The sequence below is a fragment of the Abramis brama genome (assembly GCF_963993115.1).
Source record: "Abramis brama genome assembly, chromosome: 2".
Classification (NCBI taxonomy): Eukaryota; Metazoa; Chordata; class Actinopteri; order Cypriniformes; family Leuciscidae; genus Abramis; species Abramis brama.
Genome location: NC_139964.1, coordinates 24541941 through 24564691, shown reverse-complemented (window position 1 = coordinate 24564691; position 22751 = coordinate 24541941). Strand labels below are relative to the sequence as shown.

The 22751-nt window shown below is 36.4% G+C and overlaps 1 protein-coding gene across 1 annotated transcript; it reads right to left on the bottom strand.

Annotated features, from left to right (window-relative positions):
- Window positions 1-4740: 4740 nt before the first annotated feature.
- On the bottom strand, window positions 4741-12066 carry LOC311077981 (adhesion G protein-coupled receptor E3-like; the record flags this gene model as incomplete). Its single annotated transcript, XM_084106626.1, has 10 exons — window positions 4741-4818; window positions 7620-7782; window positions 9083-9174; window positions 9259-9325; window positions 9538-9770; window positions 9848-10054; window positions 10130-10291; window positions 10401-10582; window positions 10673-10789; window positions 11892-12066. The coding sequence occupies 10 exons, from the start codon at window positions 12064-12066 to the stop codon at window positions 4741-4743; spliced, it is 1476 nt and encodes a 491-aa protein (XP_083962752.1).
- Between the last annotated feature and the right edge of the window lie 10685 nt (window positions 12067-22751).

Sequence of the window (22751 nt, the reverse complement as noted above, 5' to 3'; positions counted from 1 at the left end):
CTGTTTCATTTGAAGTCACCATAACAGTGGCAAGTGTTTCCATTAGTTGGGCTCTTAACTCTTTTTATATCTTTTGTCTTTTTTGGCTGCTGTGACAGTGTGTGTGTCAAACACATTTGCAGCAGCAAAGAAAGCTAAAGTGAAATGAGATCAGGTGATCATGGTTATCTGGTGATGGTTTTATAATCATCATGAAATAGACTGATTAAGTGAAATATTTTAATCTAAATCCTGTGTTACTAAAGCATGAGATCCAATAATATTATAAAAATAAGTTAGAAGACTTCAACAAACATGAGCATGCAAAAGGCACTTTATATGACACACAAAGACATCAGCGTATGAATCTCAACAATGGTGACAATCAAAAGTACCTTGCTGCAATGCATGCTGGGTACCAGCATAGTACAAAACTCCCAGCATGCATTGCAGCATGAATAAATTATGCAGCTGAATTGTCCTATTATTTTGTTTAATTCTAAATATTTTCATTCATTTTTTTGCTGTTGTTTTTGTTGTGAATTAGTAGCTTTTCAGTGATGTTCTGAGTTGATCTGTTTATCTAAATATTATTTGTGATTGTCACCATTGTTGAGATTCATACGCTGATTGTTGATATCTGTGTGTGTCAGCGTGGCTCTGATTTTTTGTTTCATCCTTGTTAAAAGATTTAAACCGATTGATATATTGTTGGATCTCATGCTGCAATAACAAAAGGTTTGTGATGTGAATATATTAGTGGAACAACATAATTGTTAGATTATAAAAACCTCAGTGTATCAGTCTATTTCATGATGATTATAAAACCATCAACAGGTAACCATCATCATCTTATCTCATTTCACTTTAGCTTTCTTTGCTGCAGTAAATGTGCTCGACAAACACACTGTCCCAGCAGCCAAATAAAACAAAAGATATAATAAGAGCTAAGAGCCCAACTAATGGAAACATTTATCACTGTTATGGTGACTTCAAATGAAACAGAGTTAAACCTCTGTTAATTCTCAGTAAATACTTTTGTAGACGTCTGCCAGAAATAAAGTCAGTCTGGTTAGTAATAAGTGAAGCTGGTAATGCTGTTTGTGGAGTTGTTTAATCCTCCTCTGCTGAGATCTTCACAGATTTAATGTCTTCTTTTCTCTTCAGTTGATTTCATCTGAGGCTGTGGCTGAAATTACTCCATATTTAATACACAGATTTTTTGGCTACGATAAGGTCCAGTTCTAGTTTATTTCTTTACTCTTGGCTGACATGTGGCATTGCTATGCAGAGGTGTAAAGTCCAGGTTCAGAAAGTAAAAGTCCTCCTCAGTATTTTATTCCAATCACCTGGATTTGCTAATTCAGACAGGAGGGAGAACTAATTTGTGAAATCAGCTGCTGAGTTTATGGGTGGAATAAACATATGGCAGGACTTTTACTTTCTGACCCCTGGTCTATACAACTCTGGTCAGAAGATTATATGACCGTTATCTGTTCATCCAATGAGGAAAAAAACATATTTAGTCAACCCTTCCTGCTAAAATTCAAATTAACATTCAAATTTAGACAGAAAACACACCAAAAACATATAATACAAAGATCACATTTCTAAAAACATGGTACATGTACTTCAAAGGAGATTAAAAAAATACTGTTTACTATAAAATTTTTCTCTATCCTTAGACCTGTATATCATCTTAGACCTTCATATTTGCCATAATGCATATTTTCGAAGTTGTGCTCAAAAAGTGGATTTGCAAAGACGACCACAGCTTCACATTCATCTTCAGTGTTTAAAGCCCAAGTTTGACCAAAGTGACCAAAATCATCATCAAACTGCTCTTCATTACTAACTTCAGCATGTCTAATATTCATGACTGGTGTGAAGAGATGAATCCATTGTTTCTACATTGTGAAATTCTGTCATAGTTTGAATAAGTCCACAGAGTCTGTTTATGCAAATATGAAATGCATGAATAGTCCTATAGCACATTTATTTATAAACAAATCAATCTCTCAAATTCTGGACACATTTTAAAACAGTTTTCCCAAACAAACTAGTACAACATGAAGTTATTTTTGTCAATGATCTGATTTTTAACATGAACCACTTGAAGGCCAATTTTGAAAATCATACAGCCCAGCCAGCACAGCCATGTGGGGCCCAAATGGGTTTGACCTGGGTTATCTAACTGGGACCCGGCCAGGGGTGCGTTTCCCGAAAGCATCGTTGGCCAACTATGGTCGCAAGTTCATCGCAATGTCCATTGAACTCTATTGGTAACGAGGGAACTTGCGACCATAGTTGGCTAACGATGCTTTCGGGAAACGCACCCCAGTTTTGCACCCAGTTTCCATGTAGGCCCCACATGGGTTTGCCCAGATGAAATGAACACTGCTTAGTGTGCACACTACAGGCTGTTTAATGTAACACTTAATCAGTGTTGGAGGTAATGAGGTAATTAAGTGATTGAATAATGATAGTGCATTATTGATCAACACCTGCTGTAAATAATCACTGAAGGAAAGAGAAACACAAGAACAACTTCCAGCCACAACCTTGGATGAAATCAACTGAAGATAAAATACATCAAATCTCTCAAGATCTGATTAAACAACTCCACAAACAGCATTACCAGCTTCACTTATTAGTAACCAGACTGACTTTATTTCTGTCAGACATCTACAGAAGTTTGTATTAAGAATTAAGAAGAGGCTTAGATGTTGATTACTTATTTGAAAGTAATAGTTTGATTTGATGTTACCATTGTGGCGAGTGTGTGTGCTTTAGTCAAGCTCTTGACTTTTTAACATTAGTTTTTCTCTGGCAGCTGTGTCTGTTTGATATGGTGAGAACAGCAAGAGAAAATATAATCAGATGCTGTAAGCTGATTGATGATAAAAATATAATCATCATCATGTAGTGGCTTAACTCACTGATGTTATGTGTGAGGTTTATAAGGGTAGTATGTTATTCATTCTGTTTTATTGTTGTGATTCTACAGCAACAGATTAAAAGAATTTAATCAGAACATCAAACGATTTTTAACACACCATTTGCATATTTTGGGCTCCTGTGAGTTTTACTCGCACACAGACATCAAGAATCATGAGAGCCATGGATAAGTTTTGTATGATGCTCCCAGAATGCATTGCACCATGAAGCATGTCACCATTGTTGAGATTCATATGCTGATTCTTGATGTCTGTGTGCAAGTAAAACTCACAGGAGCCCAAAATATGCAAATGGTGTGTTATAAATCATTTGATATTCTGATTAAATTCTATTATTCTCTTACTGTAGAATCACAACAATAAAACAAAGTGAATACCATACTACCTGTATAAACCTCACACATAATATCAGTGAGTTAAGCCACTACATGATGATGATTATATTCTTATCATCAATCAGCTTAAAGCATCTGACTACATTTTCTCTTGCTGTTCTCACCATAACAAACAGACACAGCTGCCAGAGAAAAACTAATGTTAAAAAGTCAAGAGCCCGACTAAAGCACACACGGATCGCCATAATGGTAACATCAAACCAAACTATTACTTTCAAATAAATAATCAACATCTTAACCTCTGTTAATTCTCAATAAGAATTTCTGAAGACGTCTGACAGAAATAAAGTCAGTCTGGTTTGTAATAAGTGAAGCTGGTAATGCTGTTTGTGGAGTTGTTTAATCAGATCTTGAGAGATTTAATGTATTTTATCTTCAGTTGATTTCATCCAAGGCTGTGGCTGGAAGTTGTTCTTGTGTTTCTCTTTCCTTCAGTGATTATGCTTGTTAACAGCAGGTGTTCTTCACTAATACAAAATCATGATTCAATCACTTAATTATCTCATTACCTCCAACACTGATTAAGTGTTACATTAAACAGCCTGTAGTGTGCACACTAAGCAGTGTTCATTTCATCTGGGCAAACCCATGTGGGGCCTACATGGAAACTGGGTGCAAAACTGGCTGGGTCCCAGTTAGATAGCCCAGGTCAAACCCATTTGGGCCCCACATGGCTGTGCTGGCTGGGAGGTTTGGAATGACAAAAGGCTGAGTAAATTATGATAATTTTCTCTTTAAAGGACAATTCCGGTGAAAATTAACACATGGTTACCGAGTCGATCGTTCTCTGGGATGTGTTTTCATGATAATCGAATGTAAAGAGTTTTACCTCTAAAAACAGATTAGCTTATAACGCTAGTATATGGGGCATAGAATGAGTAACGTTAAAGGTAAATTGCTAGTTAATATCACTAACAAGGCTGAATTCCGATCATTTTCTTCATATTTACTAGCAACTCAAAAATGCTGAAAAAAAAAAAAAGTCAAATGAAACATTCATAGATTTACTATATCAATAAGAATAATTGAATTACAAATCATCTACGGTCTTAACACAATAAATATGTATGCACAATAATAGAGGCGATTAAAAGAAAAGCAATAATAACTAAGTATAGTATAAGGGTTTCAAGTATAATATATCACACACGGGTCTAAAAAAATAAAGAAAGACCAATACAATACAATAAAAAGAAGAAATTAATAGTTAAAGATAATAGATCAAAATTAATTAATTAATGACAGCTATAAATAAGACCAGTATAACATAGGCTATTGCTAATATTTACAGAAAGAATTTGAGACTGTCGTTAATCTGAAAGCGTTGATTCTGTTTTAGTTGAAATTTACTGTACGATAATGGCAGTTCATTTATTTCCTGAATCTGGATGCTGTAGTCCTCAATATTTTTACTGGATACTTTTGATGTGTTTGGGTTTGAGTCCATAGTGAAGACTTCTGAAGAACTTCCTGAACTGCTTTCTGACCTGGACAAGAATGAGAAGAGAGGAGCTGAGTGACTTCATGATATCAATTTAAAGGGGTCATGACACAAGGAATCAAATTTTTCTTAGATCTTTCAACATTTAAGAAGTCATTGTTTTATAAAAGCGTACTGCAGGTTTCAGAACGAAAAATCATAATCGTTGCAAAAATAACATTTGTTGAAACCAAGATGCCAAAACGACCCGAGTTATGGTTCTTGTGTTTCTGCTCGTCTCTTTTTTCTGTTCTCTTCTTTCCTTCAGTGAATCTGCTTGTTAACAGGCTTATTAAGGCTGAGATGACTCCATATTTAATATACACAGGTTTTGTGGCTCAGATAAGGTCCAGTTCTGGTTTATTTATTTGCTGTTGGTCAACATGTGGCATTGCTATGTCTTAAAAACACACAATTACAGCAAAACTAAAGGAAAACTATTGTCAAAGTCAAGGGTCAAGAGCCTGACTAAAGTAAATACTGATCTCCATAATGGTAACGTCAAATGAAACAAAACTACATTTAAACCAATAAAGTCAGTCTGGTTAGTAATAAGTGAAGCTGGTAATGCTGTTTGTGGAGTTGTTTAATCCTCCTCTGCTGAGATCTTCACAGATTTAATGTTTTCTGTGTCTGAAATCAATTGTAGTTCTTGTGTTTCGCTTTTTTATCTTCTTGTTGTTCCTCTGTCTTTCAGTGATTCTGCTTGTTAACATCAGGTGTTCTCACTAATGCTCAATCATCAGTTAATTAATCACTGAATTATATCATTAATTTCAACACTGATTCAGTGTTACTCCTACACTTTGTAGTGTGGACACACAAGTGTTCATTTAAAACTGAAGATTTGCAGTGGGGTTAAAGGGTTAGATGTGTCAAAAAAAAAAAAAAAAAACCTGTGTGAAGTGTTTTTTACCAGTAATCAACTGTAAATTAATTTACGGCATACAACTGTAGAAAAAGAGCAATTTACTGGCAACCCAGCTGCCAGTAGATTACAGTAAAATCAAGGAAAAACAGTAATATACTGTAAAATGTAACAGTCAGATTTATTAAACAAAATAAGTTAATTTCACTGAAATATTAGTGAAAGTTCAAAGAAAAAAGTTATGCAAAGTCAATAACTGATAAGGAGAGTAAATATTAAGCTGAAATGTTTTATGTGTTTTTGCACAAGATGATATAGAAGAGATCTTTTAGTGTAATTCATTAGTTGTGTGTGTCACCATTGAGCTGGAGAGTAGAGCCTGTGCTTCAGTTAAGATGTGCCAGTCCGTTCTCATCCCAAGGCGTCATATACTGACGCTTTTGACATTTTGTCTACATCGAACGCACATGGCACCCTTTAACCTCAATATGAGACGCAGATAGATATGGGCCAGAAGGCGCCTCCTAGCGGTCTAACCCTAACCCTACCCATAACCGAACAAAGCTCTGTGTGTGTCATATTGACGCTAAAGGGTGCCATGTGCGTTCGATGTAGACGAAATGTCAAAAGCGTCAGTATATGACGCCCTAGGATGAGAATGCGTTGGATGTGCAGAGAAACACGGATGTTCTGCTGCCGGTTGCTTTATTTAAAGGCAGTAACTGTGTAGTTGCTGATGCAGTGACAATCTTCTTGCTAAGTACTTTAGCACATACATGTGTTCTTTGTTTGCTAATATACAAACTGCAAAGACTTTAGCTAAAATCATGTTTTTAATGAATTCACTATTACACATTAGGTGTTTGCAGTTAGGTGTTAATTTTCAGTGGACTCAAATGAAGTCAGTTCACAGTACTATCAGTATAAATACTAGTTTTTGACCTCAAACTGTTTGAAGAAATCGGTTTCCCAAATGATACGAGTTACCCTCCATGGTATTTTACGGTAACATACTGTAAAAAAGGAGAGCTGTAAATTAACGGTAAAGGGCTGTAAATTAACAGTACATTGCTGGCAACCACAACTGCCAGTAGATTACCATTATTTTACAGGGCAATTAGCACAGTATTTCAGCTAATTAGTGAAATCAGCTGGCTGAGTTCATGGGTGGAATAAACATACAGTATGGCAGGACTTTTACTTTCTGACCCCTGGACTATACACCTCTGGTTGTATGCTTGGAGAATGTTCTTATAAGAAAAATCGGTTATCTGGTGTGCACTCATACATGTGACACCACTGTGACATCACTGTGATAGTGTTGAGAAACAGGAAATAGAATCTCCCCCCAGTGACTGATATTAGAACCGCCTCCTCTCAACCTGCTCAACATTTTGAATTCACAGTGAGCTCATATATTACTGACACTGTGAGCATCACCATATGAGAATGGTGTGATGTTAATTAATCAATCAACAATACTATTGATCAGCATTACCAAACGTGGACGTTTTCCACTAGAAACAAACATTGATGTATTATTTTAATTTAATACTGTGAAGCTGCTTTGATACAATCTGTATTGTGAAAAGCGCTATATAAATAAACTTGACTTGACTTGACTTGACTTGACGTCACTGTGATCATCACATGATCTCACGTGTTGACGGGGGAGTGAGCCACCCAAGGGCCGTGCTGCATGTGGGCCAGATGTGGGCCGGATCTGGGCCGTCACAATGTTGCCATCTAAATTTCTGACACTAGCTCATTTTAACATTCCGTTACAGGAAGGAAATGGAAGAATAGTAACAGATTAAACAACTGCCTCTGACAATTCGCTATAAAAATCACAGGTTGCCAAGACATGAAAACAACTGTAATAGAATAAATTCATATTCACTTTTGAATGAAATATGGTGGTAAATTGAGTGATGTCTGACCTCATCATTGAGTACACAATAGACCAGGAAGATGAAGGTTCCCTGCTGGGAATTCAAGATCAGGAAGAGGATCTCCAGCTCCTTCCTGCCATTAGTGAAGAAACCCAGAATCCAGGAGCAACCAAGAATCACAAACTGGGCCAGTGTTTTAAATACCATAATCCTGCAGGGAAAGAGTTAGTGTCTTTATTGACATATATATATATATATATATATATATATATATATATATGTGTGTGTATATATATATATATATATATATATTAGTGGTGGGCCGTTATCGGCGTTAACGTGCTGCGTTAATGCGAGACTCTTATCGGGCGATAAAAAAAAAATATCGCCGTTAATCTATTCTCCAAGTTGGGTTGGGAGCTGGCTCTATACTACACAAGCTATGATAACGCAATCTACCCGCGGCCGCGAGGTACACCCGGCTGCAACGCATCATATTCGTCGTCATCTTAAGTAAACACGGCTGAAAGTGAAAGCTGGTGAAAAAGATCGGTGCAACGAGCAGCAGCAAACTATATAGACAGAGTGTGTGGGGTAAAAGTTCGGTAAGTTAACACGCGACTAATCCGTTCTACCACCTCAAATTCAAAACGAAACATATCACTGAATACCAGCGCGCGCGTATTATTCCCAATATATCTTAGTGGTGTGTGTAACGTTAGCACATAATCTCTGTCTGCGCCCGATTTTAAGAATCGTTGTTGTGTTTCTTTTTAACTGAAAAGACATCAGTTTCTATAATAGCAATATTCTAATTTTAAATTTGGGGTTTCATAAGCTCCAAGCCATAATAAACATTAGACCTACTTAAGTCTCTGCAGCTAGTGTACTTAAATTTTATTTATCTGCAAAATTATGTTGTATACTTACAGTTTTGCACAATATATGTTCTCAAAACTACATACACCCTTTAAAAAAACAAAAACAAAAACATTTAGCAGTTGTTTAGCAGGGTCTGTGTAACCTGTTCTGAAATGGTTTTATTATAATCGTTATCACAAGAGGCTGCAATATATATTGTATATCACAATATGGATTTTAGGCCATATCGCCCATTCCTAATTGATAGCCTATAGTAGTTGATAATAACATAGGCCTACCTAATGTTGCCTACGGACGGTAACAGTACAGTAGTAACCTTTTACAGTCTATGAGTAGAACAGCTTTCTCAAGCAGTTTGTGATGCATTTTGGAAACAGGAGATGAGCCCCTGGTCTAATGCGCCACCTGGCTTGAGAAACCCGTTCTCAAAGACTTACTTTTATAGTCATTATTTGGGTAGCACACATATTCTGAATGCCTTCGGCAGAATTCAAATGAGCCATTTTAATATAGATTAATCTAGATTAATTTCAAAATTAATCTAGATTAAAAAAAGTAATCTATGCCCACCTCTAATATATATATATATATATATATATGTATGGAGTTCAAATCTGAATGTTTATTACTTGGTTTGTTTCATCTGTGAAACTTCAGCGTTCAGATTTTTGAGAGTTGAGTTTAGACTGATGATGATGTTGATGAAGAGAATCATGTTTAACTGAAAAGTAGAAAAATAATAATTTATCACCTCATTTTCCCTTTAATATAAATTTAAATCATGAGAAATAAGAAAAGTGCTTACTGCTAGTATGACACAAACAGGACCCAGAAAAGTCCAGATAAAACCTTTATCCATTTTAATCCAGCAACTGTTTAGAGGAAACATAATATAAGAACTGCATGAATGTGTCAAAAATATTGTCTGTATTGACTTTTTAAAATCTTGTTAATCTTGTATGTGCTTTTACAGTGTGTGTAAAAAATATTTTTTATTAGATAAGAAATGTCACAATAGCCCCAAGCTGCTTTATTTACCTCTAATCAAATTAACCTAAAAACAACAACAACAAAAACAACTCACTGTTCGCTGCCGTATCCTTCAGGAAGCAGCCCGACAGACACGGCCACCACAACCAGAGCAACCGTATATCCAATCACACACAGGAATCCACTGCTAAGCACCTCCCTCTTTTTGGAGCTGATCTGTGATAGGTTCTTCACACAGATGAAGAGCAGCACAGCTTCAATGAACATCCACACAAAGCCGGAGAGAAAGAGGAAGTGCAGCACACCTGATATCACGGCACACAACACCTGGAGATCATGAGAGACGGTTATGATGATTCTCAGTGAGACTGTGCTGAGCTGTAGGGCTCCTTCATCATTCTCACCTGATGAGGGCGTATGAGGCTCAGGAACTGTTGTGTGAGCAGGAACAGAAGGTGAGCCAACAGAAGACTCACACAGAGATTGATTCGAGCCACATTATTCACTCCAGGACTCCACTGACAAAGGGCAAAGGTCAACAGGGCCAAACTGAAGAACACCAGCCCCACGATCACACACACCAAATTCAACAGGTCCAGCAGTGAGTCGCTCTGAGAAAACATGTCAGAGTACATGAGTGCCAAATCTGTGCTGTTCTTCAATGCTCACTATAAATGTTCTCGTACCTCTGATGGGCGGCTGGTTTGCATGATGAGAGCGAATGTGGACAGATGAACACAGGAACACACAGTGTAGCTGCTGTTGGTCTTTAAAACAGAACAACCATCTACAATCCACTCGCTGATATTCCAGTACACACAGGACAGAGAACCGTCGGGGTCAAACTCCTGCAAAAAGAAGAAAAAACATGCAGAAAATATAACAACACTGAATATTAGATGTTTTCAGATGTTCATCAGTTCTCAGGTTGGACAAAAACACATTTCAGTCTCTCACTCTGATGTGTTTGAGGGTGAAGTTGACTGGTTTGGTGAGTTTAGTGTTGTTGGTTTTGGGAAGAGTAGCTGAGATCACAGTGGACATCATGGTTTTAATCGTGTCATTTGATGTGTTGAAGAAGTCTGGCTTCAGTAGATTCTCCATTGTGTTATAACTCATGAAACCCACAGCAGCTGATCCTGTGTGACAGAAACAGAAGCTTATATGCAATACTACAACAATCAATTCATTATTATTTTTATTTAATCAAACTAAAACATTTCACATACTTTCATCGCTGTTCTTGGCGATCCCAATGAGATCGATGTCCACAGAAGAATTTATTGTGTCAAGTCGAGGGATTTTATCTAAGGTGACCTGTGGTCCAACCATGAAGACTTCAATCTCTGATTAAAAAAAATACAGTTATGTTAAAGTTAGGCCTATGCTATGTCACATTTACCCCTCTTACAGTCAAAACAAAACTGCATGCCTTTTGTGGAAGAACATTGTTTTGGTTTTGCTTTGGCTCTGCATGACTGCAAATGAATATGATTATCCTACTACTCATAAAGCATTCACTACTTGGCTTAAGAGAGACCAATTTAGATGGAAACCCTGTCAACAATTTGATCTAACCGTGAGCTCCCAGGATACTCACATGGTTCACAAAGAATTGGTACCCAGCATGAAATTTCAGCATGAAACTTTTGATTGTCTCTTTGTGTATAATTGACACAGTAGTTCAAAATGTTTGTGTCTTATCATGCATTTACAATTCTTCATTAATGATTATGACACTGCTGGATCACAACATTGCTTCGGCCCACATCTGGCACCCGTGGAAAGATACTCTGGCCCACATGCAACATGGAATGATGGCCCTTGGGTGGCTCACTTCTGTTTGCCAGATCTGGGCCAGAAGCAGGCCATAGCAATGCATGTCAGCCAAGAGCAAAGAAATAAACCAGAACTAGACCTTATCTGAGCCACAAATTATGTGTATTTTAAAGGGTAACTCTCACCAAAATTGAACCTAGGCTCTTTTTGTTAATCTACCCCAGTCAAACTTTCAAACATAATTAGAATGGAAACGCCACTTTTAAGATTGACCGTATTTTCGTTTACTAAAAGTTTACTAAAAAGAAAGATTTTGTACGACTCACTTTATCAGTTAGTGTTTCCGGTGGCTGGAATTTTGTCAGTCAAAAGTAGTTGATCTCTGAATGCAACATAATGAACTGACTCCATATGAGGAAATGTCATGAACTTGTAATTTCAATGAAAAGCATGATAACTTGGATAAAAAATTATCTGTGACGCTTAAGAAGCTCTCCATCTTTAATCTCCTCATGTTACGTTGCATGCGGAGATCGACTACTTTTGACTATCTAAAATTACTTTTAGGCCATCTAAAAAATGTCAACAGATATTTCACACATCTTAGACTTGTGCACATTAACTCAGTGATTTGATCTCACAGCATATTCACAATTCTGATTCACTTACCCACAGTGTCAAGAGTAAAACTGACATTGGCAGTTGTGTTTGTCGGCTTCACCAGCATGGACACCAGCTTCTCACTGGCTTTTAACACACGGTTTCCATATGACACCAGTTTATTTGGGTCAGCTGATGATGACACTAAAACCTTCTCTGAAGCGTCGAGGACCACATCCAACATTTCAATTACATCCTAGTTTTAGTGACCATATACATAGGATTATTTGTAGATGTTGAAACAAAAGAAGGCATTTCTAAAGTATATTATATCTATGTTTCAAAATTATTGTTTTACAATTTTTCTCTTATACGATCAAAAGGAGCTCTATGGCTGTAATGTTCTCTACCTGGTCAAGAAGATTTTCTACACATCGTCTTATGGCCTGAAATCACAATTGAAACATAAAAAATGTCTTCATTTTGATAATGTTTTTCTTCAATTGTTTTAAAGTGAAATAAAAGTTAATTGTTGGTGTTTTCCTACAAAGTAAAAGAAACATCAGTGCACATTATAGCACATTAGTGTGTTGGTTGTTTCCACATTGTTTTATTGGTATGTTTTCCCAAACTTCCCAACGCAGTTTCAGAAACTCGTCTCAACTTACCCTGCATTCTTCCAGCAGTGTGATATTCAGACCTGAAATGAGAAAACTCAGCATGAATTAAACAGAAGTTCCTTTTAAAAGTCACATCAGTGGGGTTGGCTGCACTGTTAACCCTTGCTGTAAAATTCTGACAATATTATACCATTTTCCATTAAAACAGTAATATACCGTAGAAAATAAAAGTAGCCTACAGGAATATACTGTGAATTAACAGTGCTCAAAATCGACACTCAGAGGCTGTTTTCACAATTACACCCTATACCCTCATTCACTATTCCCTACATTAGTTCACTAATATAGTCCACTTGAATGAAAAGAAGTGAGTGAACTGAGACACTGATGAACACCTGATAAGCAGAATCACTGAAGGACAGAGAAACAAGAACAGAAAAAAGAGAAACACAAAAACTACATCTGACTTCCAGCAACACTGAGTGTGAAACCAGTTTACAAACCAGTTTACGATTATTTCTTTCCTACATGTACAAAAGTTCTTGTTGAGAATTAACAGAGATTTAGTTATTAATAAAATTTGTTGTCACCATGATGGAGATCAGTATTTGCTTTAGTTGGTCTCTTGTTCCTGGACTTCTTACCTTTTATCTCTCTCTGACTGCTGTAACAGTGAGTTTATAAAACACATTTGTTATGGCAAGAAAAAGTCAAGAGGAAGATGATCAGGTGTTTTTATTTTTTTGTGATGATGTCACAATCATCCTGGACATGTCTGATTTTCAGTTTTTTCCTGTATATAGTCATTGAAATTATAGTTAAATTTAGCATATATCTGTGAATCTACAAAATGAAATCAATATTTCTGTAATCAGGTCTTCTGAAGAATATTGTAATCATATAGTGCATTCAATTTTATTTTACTCCTGCTTGACTGAGACACACACAGACATCAACAATCAGCATATGAATCTCAACAATGGTGAAAAGTTTCATGTCGCAATGCATGCTGGGTTCCAGGATAATATAAAACTCCCAGCATGCACTGCTGCATGAATAATAATAATAATAATAAAAAAGAAATATTTTCACCATTGTTGAGATTAATGTGCTAAATTGTGATATCTCGGTGATTCTAAAACACAGTGTAGCTCTGTTTCTCTGGTTATGCATGTGTTAAAAAAAAAGAGTCATTGTATCTTATTGCTGCGTTTTCACAGTGGTGGTAATGTAACACTTTCGATTGAGGATTAAACTCTGAATAAGTGAGAATGAATTCCTTAGTGAATGAACAAGCAAAATGATGATTTTGTCATCATAATCATTATAACTGCAGTCATTCATAAACTGTGTGTGCACAAGTGTGACTTGCAAAAACACAGCTCAAGCAGCAAAAGAAAAACTAATGTTTTAGCATCAGCATCCCAACTAAAGCAAGCACTGATCTCTATAATGGTAACTTCAAACCAAACATTTTCAATTAAACATCTCAATAACAACTTCTGTATGACAGAAATAAAGTCATACTGGTTAATAATAAGTGTAATAATGTGTAATGGCTGGAAGTCAGTCGTAGTTATTGTGTTTCTCTATTTTCTGTTCTTGTGTTTCTCTTTTCTTCAGTGATTCTGCTTACAATCACTTACATATTCCCTTAATTATCTCACTGCATTGTTACTTTTTACTCATAGTGTGGATTTCCCTGTGGGGTTGAAAGGGTTAACTGTGTAAGATAAAAAAGACACACCCACAAAATGTATTTTAACAGTAATAAACTGTAAGTTATAAAACAGGTTTATACTGGCAACACTGTTGCCAGTAGTTTACTGTAAAATTTATTTTTTGGGTCACCATTGTGCAGAAGAGTAGAGCCTGTGCTTCAGTCCAGGAGAAGATCTACAAACATTGATGATATGCTGCATGTTGCTTTATTTAACAGGCGGTGACTGTGTAGTTGCTGATCCAGTGGAAATCTCTTTATGTGCAATAGTTTTTTAGTGGTCTCAAATGAAAGAAGTTCACAGTAATACTTTGCTCACATTATTAATGCATTATAAATTTTAGTTAATACATTTAAATGATAGTTGGTCAATTTATGGCAGTCGGTTTCTGCAAGTGTAATTAGTTAACTATAATTTAGTGCATTTTTACAGAAACAAACTAGATTACAGTAAAGAACTGTACAATTAACAGTATTTTACTGGCAACAGTGTTGCCAGTATTTTACTGTAAAAAAACCCGGTAAGGTCTAACAGTGTGAGGCTGTGGTTGTAGAAGTGTTGTGAGAATAATCAGCTGTGAATTGGTTTACATTTATCTTTTACTTATTAATTATAAAACTGTTAAAATATTTGACAAATACAAATTGGGTTATTCTGGATTCTTCTGAAATCAATACCTTTAATAATCAGAATTTGGGACTGAGATCTGCAACAGTGACTGTCAATGGTATTGAATGAATAATCTCAGCGTAAGAATAATCTGTGAGTAAGAATAACTTGTAATAGTCAAATAACTAAATCAAGATTTATTTTATGGTCTTCATCAAAAAGATATTTAATTGGATGAAGTTGTGTGAATGTTGTAGTTTTGTTAGGTTGTGTAGTGCCTGTGCTCTCATTGTGTTAATCAAAAGTCTTTATTAGTGGTTAATTCAGTCAGGCATAGTCTTGTGGATTACACACAGCAACCCCTGTCAGAACGAGAGACCAAGACAAGATGTTCATCTTTGATTAATCTCCTGCTGAATCAGGGGGTCGCTCACTCGAGGATCACACACTCGGTGATCACACACGGTACTTTCTCAACCTGGTGTGCCTAACCCAATACCCCGGCTGCTCACTATGTATTATTACCAAGCCCAATGCTGAATCAGTCGAGGTGCGTGAGCTAGTAACAGCGACCGTCATTGAGGGCATGTTGGTGAAGTTTGACGTGATGATTTGGAGCCCCGCTCACACTCCCACCCATGAGGTACAGACACAATGCTGGGTTGTTGAGAAATTATGTTTAATTAGCTTTATGAGAAGGTTTTGGCTGTGCTACAATCACAGCTGGTCCCAGCCGATTCCAAGTCATCGCTGATTAAAGGGTTAGTTCACCCAAAAATGAAAATTCTGTCAGTAATTACTCACCCTCATGTTGTTCCAACCATGTAAGTCTTTCGTTCATCTTCGGATCACAAATTAAGATATTTTTGATGAAATCTGACAGCTTTCTCACTCTTCCATAGGCTTTCAGAGGACCCAAACTCGCCGGCCCAGAATAGTTATTAAAAACATTGTTAAAATAGTCCAAGTGACTACAGTGGCTAAGTTTATCATGCGACGACAATACTTTTTGTGCGGAAAAACAACAAAAATAACGACTTTATCCAACTATTAGTGTTCTTCAATGTGGGCCTCTGATGAGAGTTCACGGGAGCGCCAGGACGCATGCGCGAGAACTGAGATTACAGCGTTCTTCTACTACTACTTGTTACTGGCTGCTCACTCCTTGGGAGTATTACCGCCATCTACTGTACAAGATGACGTCCCGACATTGCCGGAAGCGCAAAACGATCTGTTTATAAGCAGAGGAATACGCGCGCTGTATGTAAGCTATTGAATTCGACACTTATGATTTATGTCTCGATGATGTCGGGACGTCATCTTGTACAGTAGATGGCGGTAATACTCCCAAGGATCTGCTGAATTTCAAACAATGTTATAACTTCTTGCTTTCGTGTATTCTGCTTCAGCTCTCTTTCCCTTGGAAACTGTATGCATGTATGTATTGTGTATGTTAGAGTAGTTTAAGTGTTTAGTCTAGTTAATAAAATCTTGCTCATGTCACACGTAAAGTTGTCTGTGTCTCAAGCTCATATCTGGAGTCTCTAATCATAAATTTTGACTACTTGCTCTCAGTAGTACTATAAAGTAAGAAAGACATTTCCCATTCCCCGGAAATGTACATTTCTTAGAATTAATAAACAATTAATCCTGAGTGTTCACGGGACAAACAGGTTATTTGATTGTAATATTAATTTACAACATTAAGTTCATTATATTAAATAATCCAAATATTCATAATCAATTATAACCAGTTATTATTGATTATTAATATTTAATAGAGCTAATTTGCTACAATAGTAACTAACAGATTGTTACTAACAGAACTAATGATTTACTGTACATTTCATCTGCAGATGATTTGTGATCATGAATGCATGATCACAAGCTTGGATTCCAAATGGCCTGGCTCGTAAAGTAAAGTTGTCCGTGTCTCAAGCTCATGTCTGGTGTCTCTAATCATAGATCTTGTAATTTTAACAAGACAGAAATTATCACCAGAACGTATACCTGGATGGAAGGAAGTGTGTCACACTCACCTGTAGATGCAGAACTGGTAGATGTTGTGGAAGTGACCGGGTGTAAAATTACTGAAACAAATATCAGATAGAAACAGATGATAAATTACACTCAGATTAAATGATGTGTACCTGGTTTTGTGAAAACCACAATTCAGTTCTCCTCATTAACCTGTAGAAGTAGAATGGGTACACAGCAAAATTCCCAGTGTTAAATTAACACTGCTCAGTGTTTATATAATCCACACTCAGAGCGTAAGTAACACTGAAGCAGTGTTTAAGTTAATGATATAATTAAGTGTTTAATTGAGTGATGATTGAGCAGTACTGAAGACACCTGATGTTAACAAGCAGAATCACTGAACGAGAAAATCATAAATTGCAAGTTACCGTTATGGTGATCAGTGTTTGTTTTAGTTACTCTTGACCCTTACATTTTTTACTTTAGATTTTGCTGTAACTGAGTTAAAACTTCCATATGTACAAAGTGAAAATGTGATCTGGTGGTGTTGATTATGTTTTAACATTTAGAGCCTAATCTCTGAGTTAGATTTACTTTATTGATTAGAACAGCACTGGCCTTGTACAGTATCATAATTTTAGCATTTTCAATGTACTCCAAAATATTTCTTAAGTTATTTGGTTACAAAAATAACTTTTCATTTAGGCACACACAGACATCAAGAATCAGTGTATGAATCTCAGCAATGGTGATAAACAGCATATTCAGATAAATAGATCAACTCTGAACATTAGAAAACAAGCAACTAAAAAAGTCATATAAAAACAACAGAAATAAAATAAAATAGTAAGAATAATGTAAATGAACAAGAAAATCATTGCATGCATTATGGGAGCCATGAATGACAAGCTGATTATTGAAGTCTATGTGTCTAAAAAAAAAAAAAAAAAAAAAAAAATTTGGTCTCAGAACAACTTTATGAAATGTAAAAATATATTATGCTATGCAAGAACAGTACTGTTATAATCAATAAGTAAACCTAACTCAGAGATTAGGTTCTAAATAAGTTTAATGATTCAGGTCAAAAATGATTGTTAAAACACAACCAACACCATCAGATCACTTTTTCGCTTTATTCATCTGGCTGTTATAACTGAATTACAGCAACCAAACTAAATCTAAAGTTAAAAATGTAAGGGGCAAGAGCCAAACTAAAGCAGACACCGATCTCCATAATGGTGACTTAAAATTTGTGATTTTCTCCTTCAGTGATTCTGCTTAACATCAGGTGTCTTCAATACTGCTCAATCATCACTCAATTATTCACTTAATTATCTCATTAACTTTAGCACTGCTTCTTTCAGTGCATTTTAACACTTATAGCACTCGGAGAGTGTGGATTATATAAACACTGAGCAGTGTTAATTTAACACTGGGGATTTTGCTGTGTAGATATTATGGAAGTGAGTCTCAGTAAATGACCTGTAACATGTATAAGATGGAAAGAGATGTCAAGTCAGATTTAGATGACATACTGTTTTATTTATGAAGACACTAATTATGGAGGACATTTCAGTACCACAGTCCTGTGTTACATCATCCTCACCTGTAGAAGTCGATGTTGTGGAAGTGTCTGGCTGTAAAGGAACTGAAAGAATAACAGATAGAAACAGAAAATAAATCAGACTCAGATGCTGAATTACTGTGTTCTACTTCAAGAAGACAGACACTAATTATGTAGGATGGCATTTAAAATATATTAGAACTGATAGATGTTGTGGAAGTGACCACCTGTGAAAGAACTGAAACCTAACAGATGGAAACTGATGATGAATCAGACTCAGATGCTGAATTACTGTTTTTCATACAGACAATGATTTTGGAGGCTTGCGGTTACACCCGCCAGCTGTAGTGCCCATGATAACCAACAGAGGGCACTCCTCCCATCTCCTTAATCATATCATGAATTGCATACAGAGTTGTATAGTCCAGGGGTCAGAAAGTAGAAGTCCTGCCATATGTTTATTCCACCCATGAACTTTGTCAGCTGATTTCTATCTCCTGTCTGAAAAACTGCTAATTAGCAAATCCAGGTGATTGGAACAAAATTCTGAGCAGGACTTTTACTTTCTGAACCTGGACTTTACACCTCTGGAGAGAACAGAAAAAGAGACGAGCAGAAACACAAGAACTACAACTGACTTCAGCCACAGTCTCAGATGAAATCAACTGAAGAGAAAAGAAGACATTAAATCTGTGAAGATCTCAGCAGAGGAGGATTAAACAACTCCACAAACAGCATTACCAGCTTCACTTATTACTAACCAGACTGACTTTATTTCTGTTAGAACTCCTTATTGAGATGTGTGTAATTTGAAGTTACCATAACAGTGATTAGCATTTCCATTAGTTGGGCTCTAAACTCTGATTATATCTTTTGTGTTTTCTGGCAGCTGTGACAGTGTGTTTGTTAAACACATTTGCAGCAGCAAAGAAAGCTCAGTTTAATCAGGGCAGGTGATGATGGTTACCTGTTGATGGCTTTTTAATCATGATGTTATTGCCTGAAACACTGATATAATTTGTGTAATACAATTGTTTTGCTCAATTAATATATCAATATCATAAGCCCTGTGTTACTGCAGCATGAGATCAAGCAGTATTATACCTATCAGTTAAAATATTTGAACAAACATGAGAACAAAAATTTTATCTTCAGTGTGACACACACACTTATCAACAATCAGCGTATGAATCTCAACAATGGTGACAATCAAAAATATTCAGATAAACTGATCAACTCTGAACATTACAAAAAAGCTACTAAATGTCACTACAAAAACAACAGCAAAAAATAAAAGCAAATATTTAAAATTAAACAAAATAATAGGACAATTCAGCTGCATAATTTATTCATGTTGCAATGCATGCTGGGAGTTTTGTACTATGCTGGTACCCAGCATGCATTGCAACAAGGTACTTTTGATTGTCACCATTGTTGAGATTAATACGCTGATTATTGATGTTTGTCATAGTAGATTTAGCTATAGCACTCAAGTTTATAAAATTCTTTTAACTGATTTCTATATTACTTCTGTATCTCATACTGCAATAACTCAGGATTTGTGAAGTGAAAATATTAATGGAACACAATTGTTAGATTTGAAAAGCATCAGTGGAGCACGATACTTCATGATGATTATAAAGCCATCAACAGGTAACCAACATCACCTGTCCTGATTAAACTGAGCTTTCTTTGCTGCTGCAAATGTGTTTAACAAACACACTGTCACAGCTGCCAGAAAACACAAAAGATATAATCAGAGTTTAGAGCCCAACTAATGGAAATGCTAATCACTGTTATGGTAACTTCAAATTACACACATCTCAATAAGGAGTTCTAACAGAAATAAAGTCAGTCTGGTTAGTAATAAGTGAAGCTGGTAATGCTGTTTGTGGAGTTGTTTAATCCTCCTCTGCTGAGATCTTCACAGATTTACTTTACACCTCTGTTCTTTTCTCTTCAGTGGATTTCATCTGAGACTGTGGCTGAAGTCAGTTGTAGTTCTTGTGTTTCTGCTCGTCTCTTTTTCTGTTCTCTCCAGAGGTGTAAAGTCCAGGTTCAGAAAGTAAAAGTCCTGCTCAGAATTTTGTTCTAATCACCTGGATTTGCTAATTCAGACAGGAGAGAGAACTAATTAGTGAAATCAGCTGACTGAGTTCATGGGTGGAATAAACTATGGCAGGACTTTTACTTTCTGACCCCTGGACTATACAACTCTGATTGCATATCCTTTAACCCATTGCATGGACTCATCATGTTCTGGTTACTTCCACCTGTTTGTCATTTTCTTGTTTGTTTTTGCCTTTAAAAACTCACTAATGGTGAAGTCGAGTATTTTCAATGTTACAAACACAAAAATTAGGAGGAGCTTCTTTTGAAAACCAAAACCACACTTTAGTTCGTTAAGACATTCACCTGTAATAGTGGGGCGGGCAGATGATGTGGAAGTGAATGTCAGTAAATGGCCTGTAACATTTACAAGATAGAAATGTCAAATTTAGATGAAGTTCAGTGTTCTTCATGAAGACAGTAATTATGGAAGGTTACATATCGATATCACGGTCCGACATCATTCTCACCTGTAGCAGAACTGGTAGATATTGTGGAAGTGACTGGAAGTAAAGAAACTGAAATAATAACAGATGGAAACAGATGATAAATCAGACTCAGATGCTGAATTACTGTGTTCTTCAAGAAGACTAATTACGGAGGAGCATCTTATGAAAGTCAAATTCAGCCCAGAAACATGCTCACCTTCAGTAGTGAGACTGGTAGATGTTGTGAAAATGACTGTCAGTAAATGACCTGTAATATTAACAGATGGAAAATTTTGACAAATCACACCCTGATTTATTATTGTGTTCATCATGAAGACATTAATTATGGGGATTGGTAGTGGTGATGTTTGTTGTTGTTTTGGCAAGTCTGGAAGATGTTTTGGTATTGATATTATTGGTGTACTTAGTGCAGAAGCATGTGGAATAGCATTAGTTGCATGCACAAGTGTAATTTGCACTAGTGCAAAATTAGTTAATATTTATTAATTTATGGTGGATGTTTATTACACAATAAAAAATCTTGGAATCTCATAGAGCAGTACATGCAGTAATGAGCATCAGTGCTGTGCCCTGTCAACACGTTGATCTCATAGTGATCTCTCCATATGATCACAATGTGAGTTCACATTGAGCTAAAAGTGTAACCGCACAGTACACTCACTGTGTGCTCATATTATGTCCACAATGTGAGTCACCCCAGCTAGAAATGTTATTGGACATGGACTCCATCATCACTCAGACATCAAATTTTGGTTGAAAATTAAAATTGGGTTGACGTGTAAACATTGGATGTCAGGCTCCAACTTCATTAAACAACTCCACAAACAGCATTACCAGCTTCACTTATTACAAACCAGACTTTATTTCTGTAAAGTTCTGTAAAGTTCTTATTGAGATTAACAAAGGTTTAGATGTTGATGATTTATTGAAATTAATAGTTTGTTTTGATGTCACCATTATGGTGATCAGTGTTTGCTTTAGTTGGGCAGTTTGACTCTCCGTGTTTTAATGCTAGTTTTTCTCTGGCTGCTGTAACTGTTTGTTATGGTTTATAATATGATTAGATGATGTCAGCTACTTGATGATGATGACAATGACATAAGGTGTATTCGACATCGGCTGCGGCTGGATGTAACCGATCGGCGAGAGTAGCCGCGTGCAGGCGGGGAGCATGTTTGATAAACATGACACAATATAACATTGCAACGACATGAAAAGAGTGTTTACTGTTATAAAAAACTGATTTGTGAGCTTTAGAGGAACTAAAGGTGTTAGTTAAAATAAACACGGATAAACACGAAACACACGTGATCGTTGTCATGCGGTGAATCCGGCCAATTGTGGAACAGCTGTGTCATCATCAGCCCTCGTGCAGCTGCTCTTGAGAAGCTGCGCTGGCTGAGTTCTCGGCTACTCTCGAATCGCTCTCGCGGTACTTGCATACGTCACAGTCACGTGGCGTCGACGCTGTATCAAGTCGGACAAAATTTCTAACCAGCATGCGCTGCTTCAAGTCAGCCGCCAATCGGTCTACACAGAGCTGCATGAAGTCGAACAAGCCTATAATCATCATGTAATGTTATGTGTGTTATTAATTTCATAAAATTGATTACAATAATATTTCTACAGCATGATATCCCACCATGCTTAGTTTTGAAAATCTATATTATAATAATAAGAAGAAGAAGAGCAAGAAAAAGAAGAATAATAAAAACATTTTAATCGACTGCTTCATTTAGACACACCCAAACCTCAAGAATCAGCGCATGAATCTCAATAACGGTGACATGCTTCATGCCGCAATGCATTTTGGTAGCCACTGATGAGTTTTGTATTATGCACCCAGAATGCATTGCTGCATGAAGCATGTCACCGTT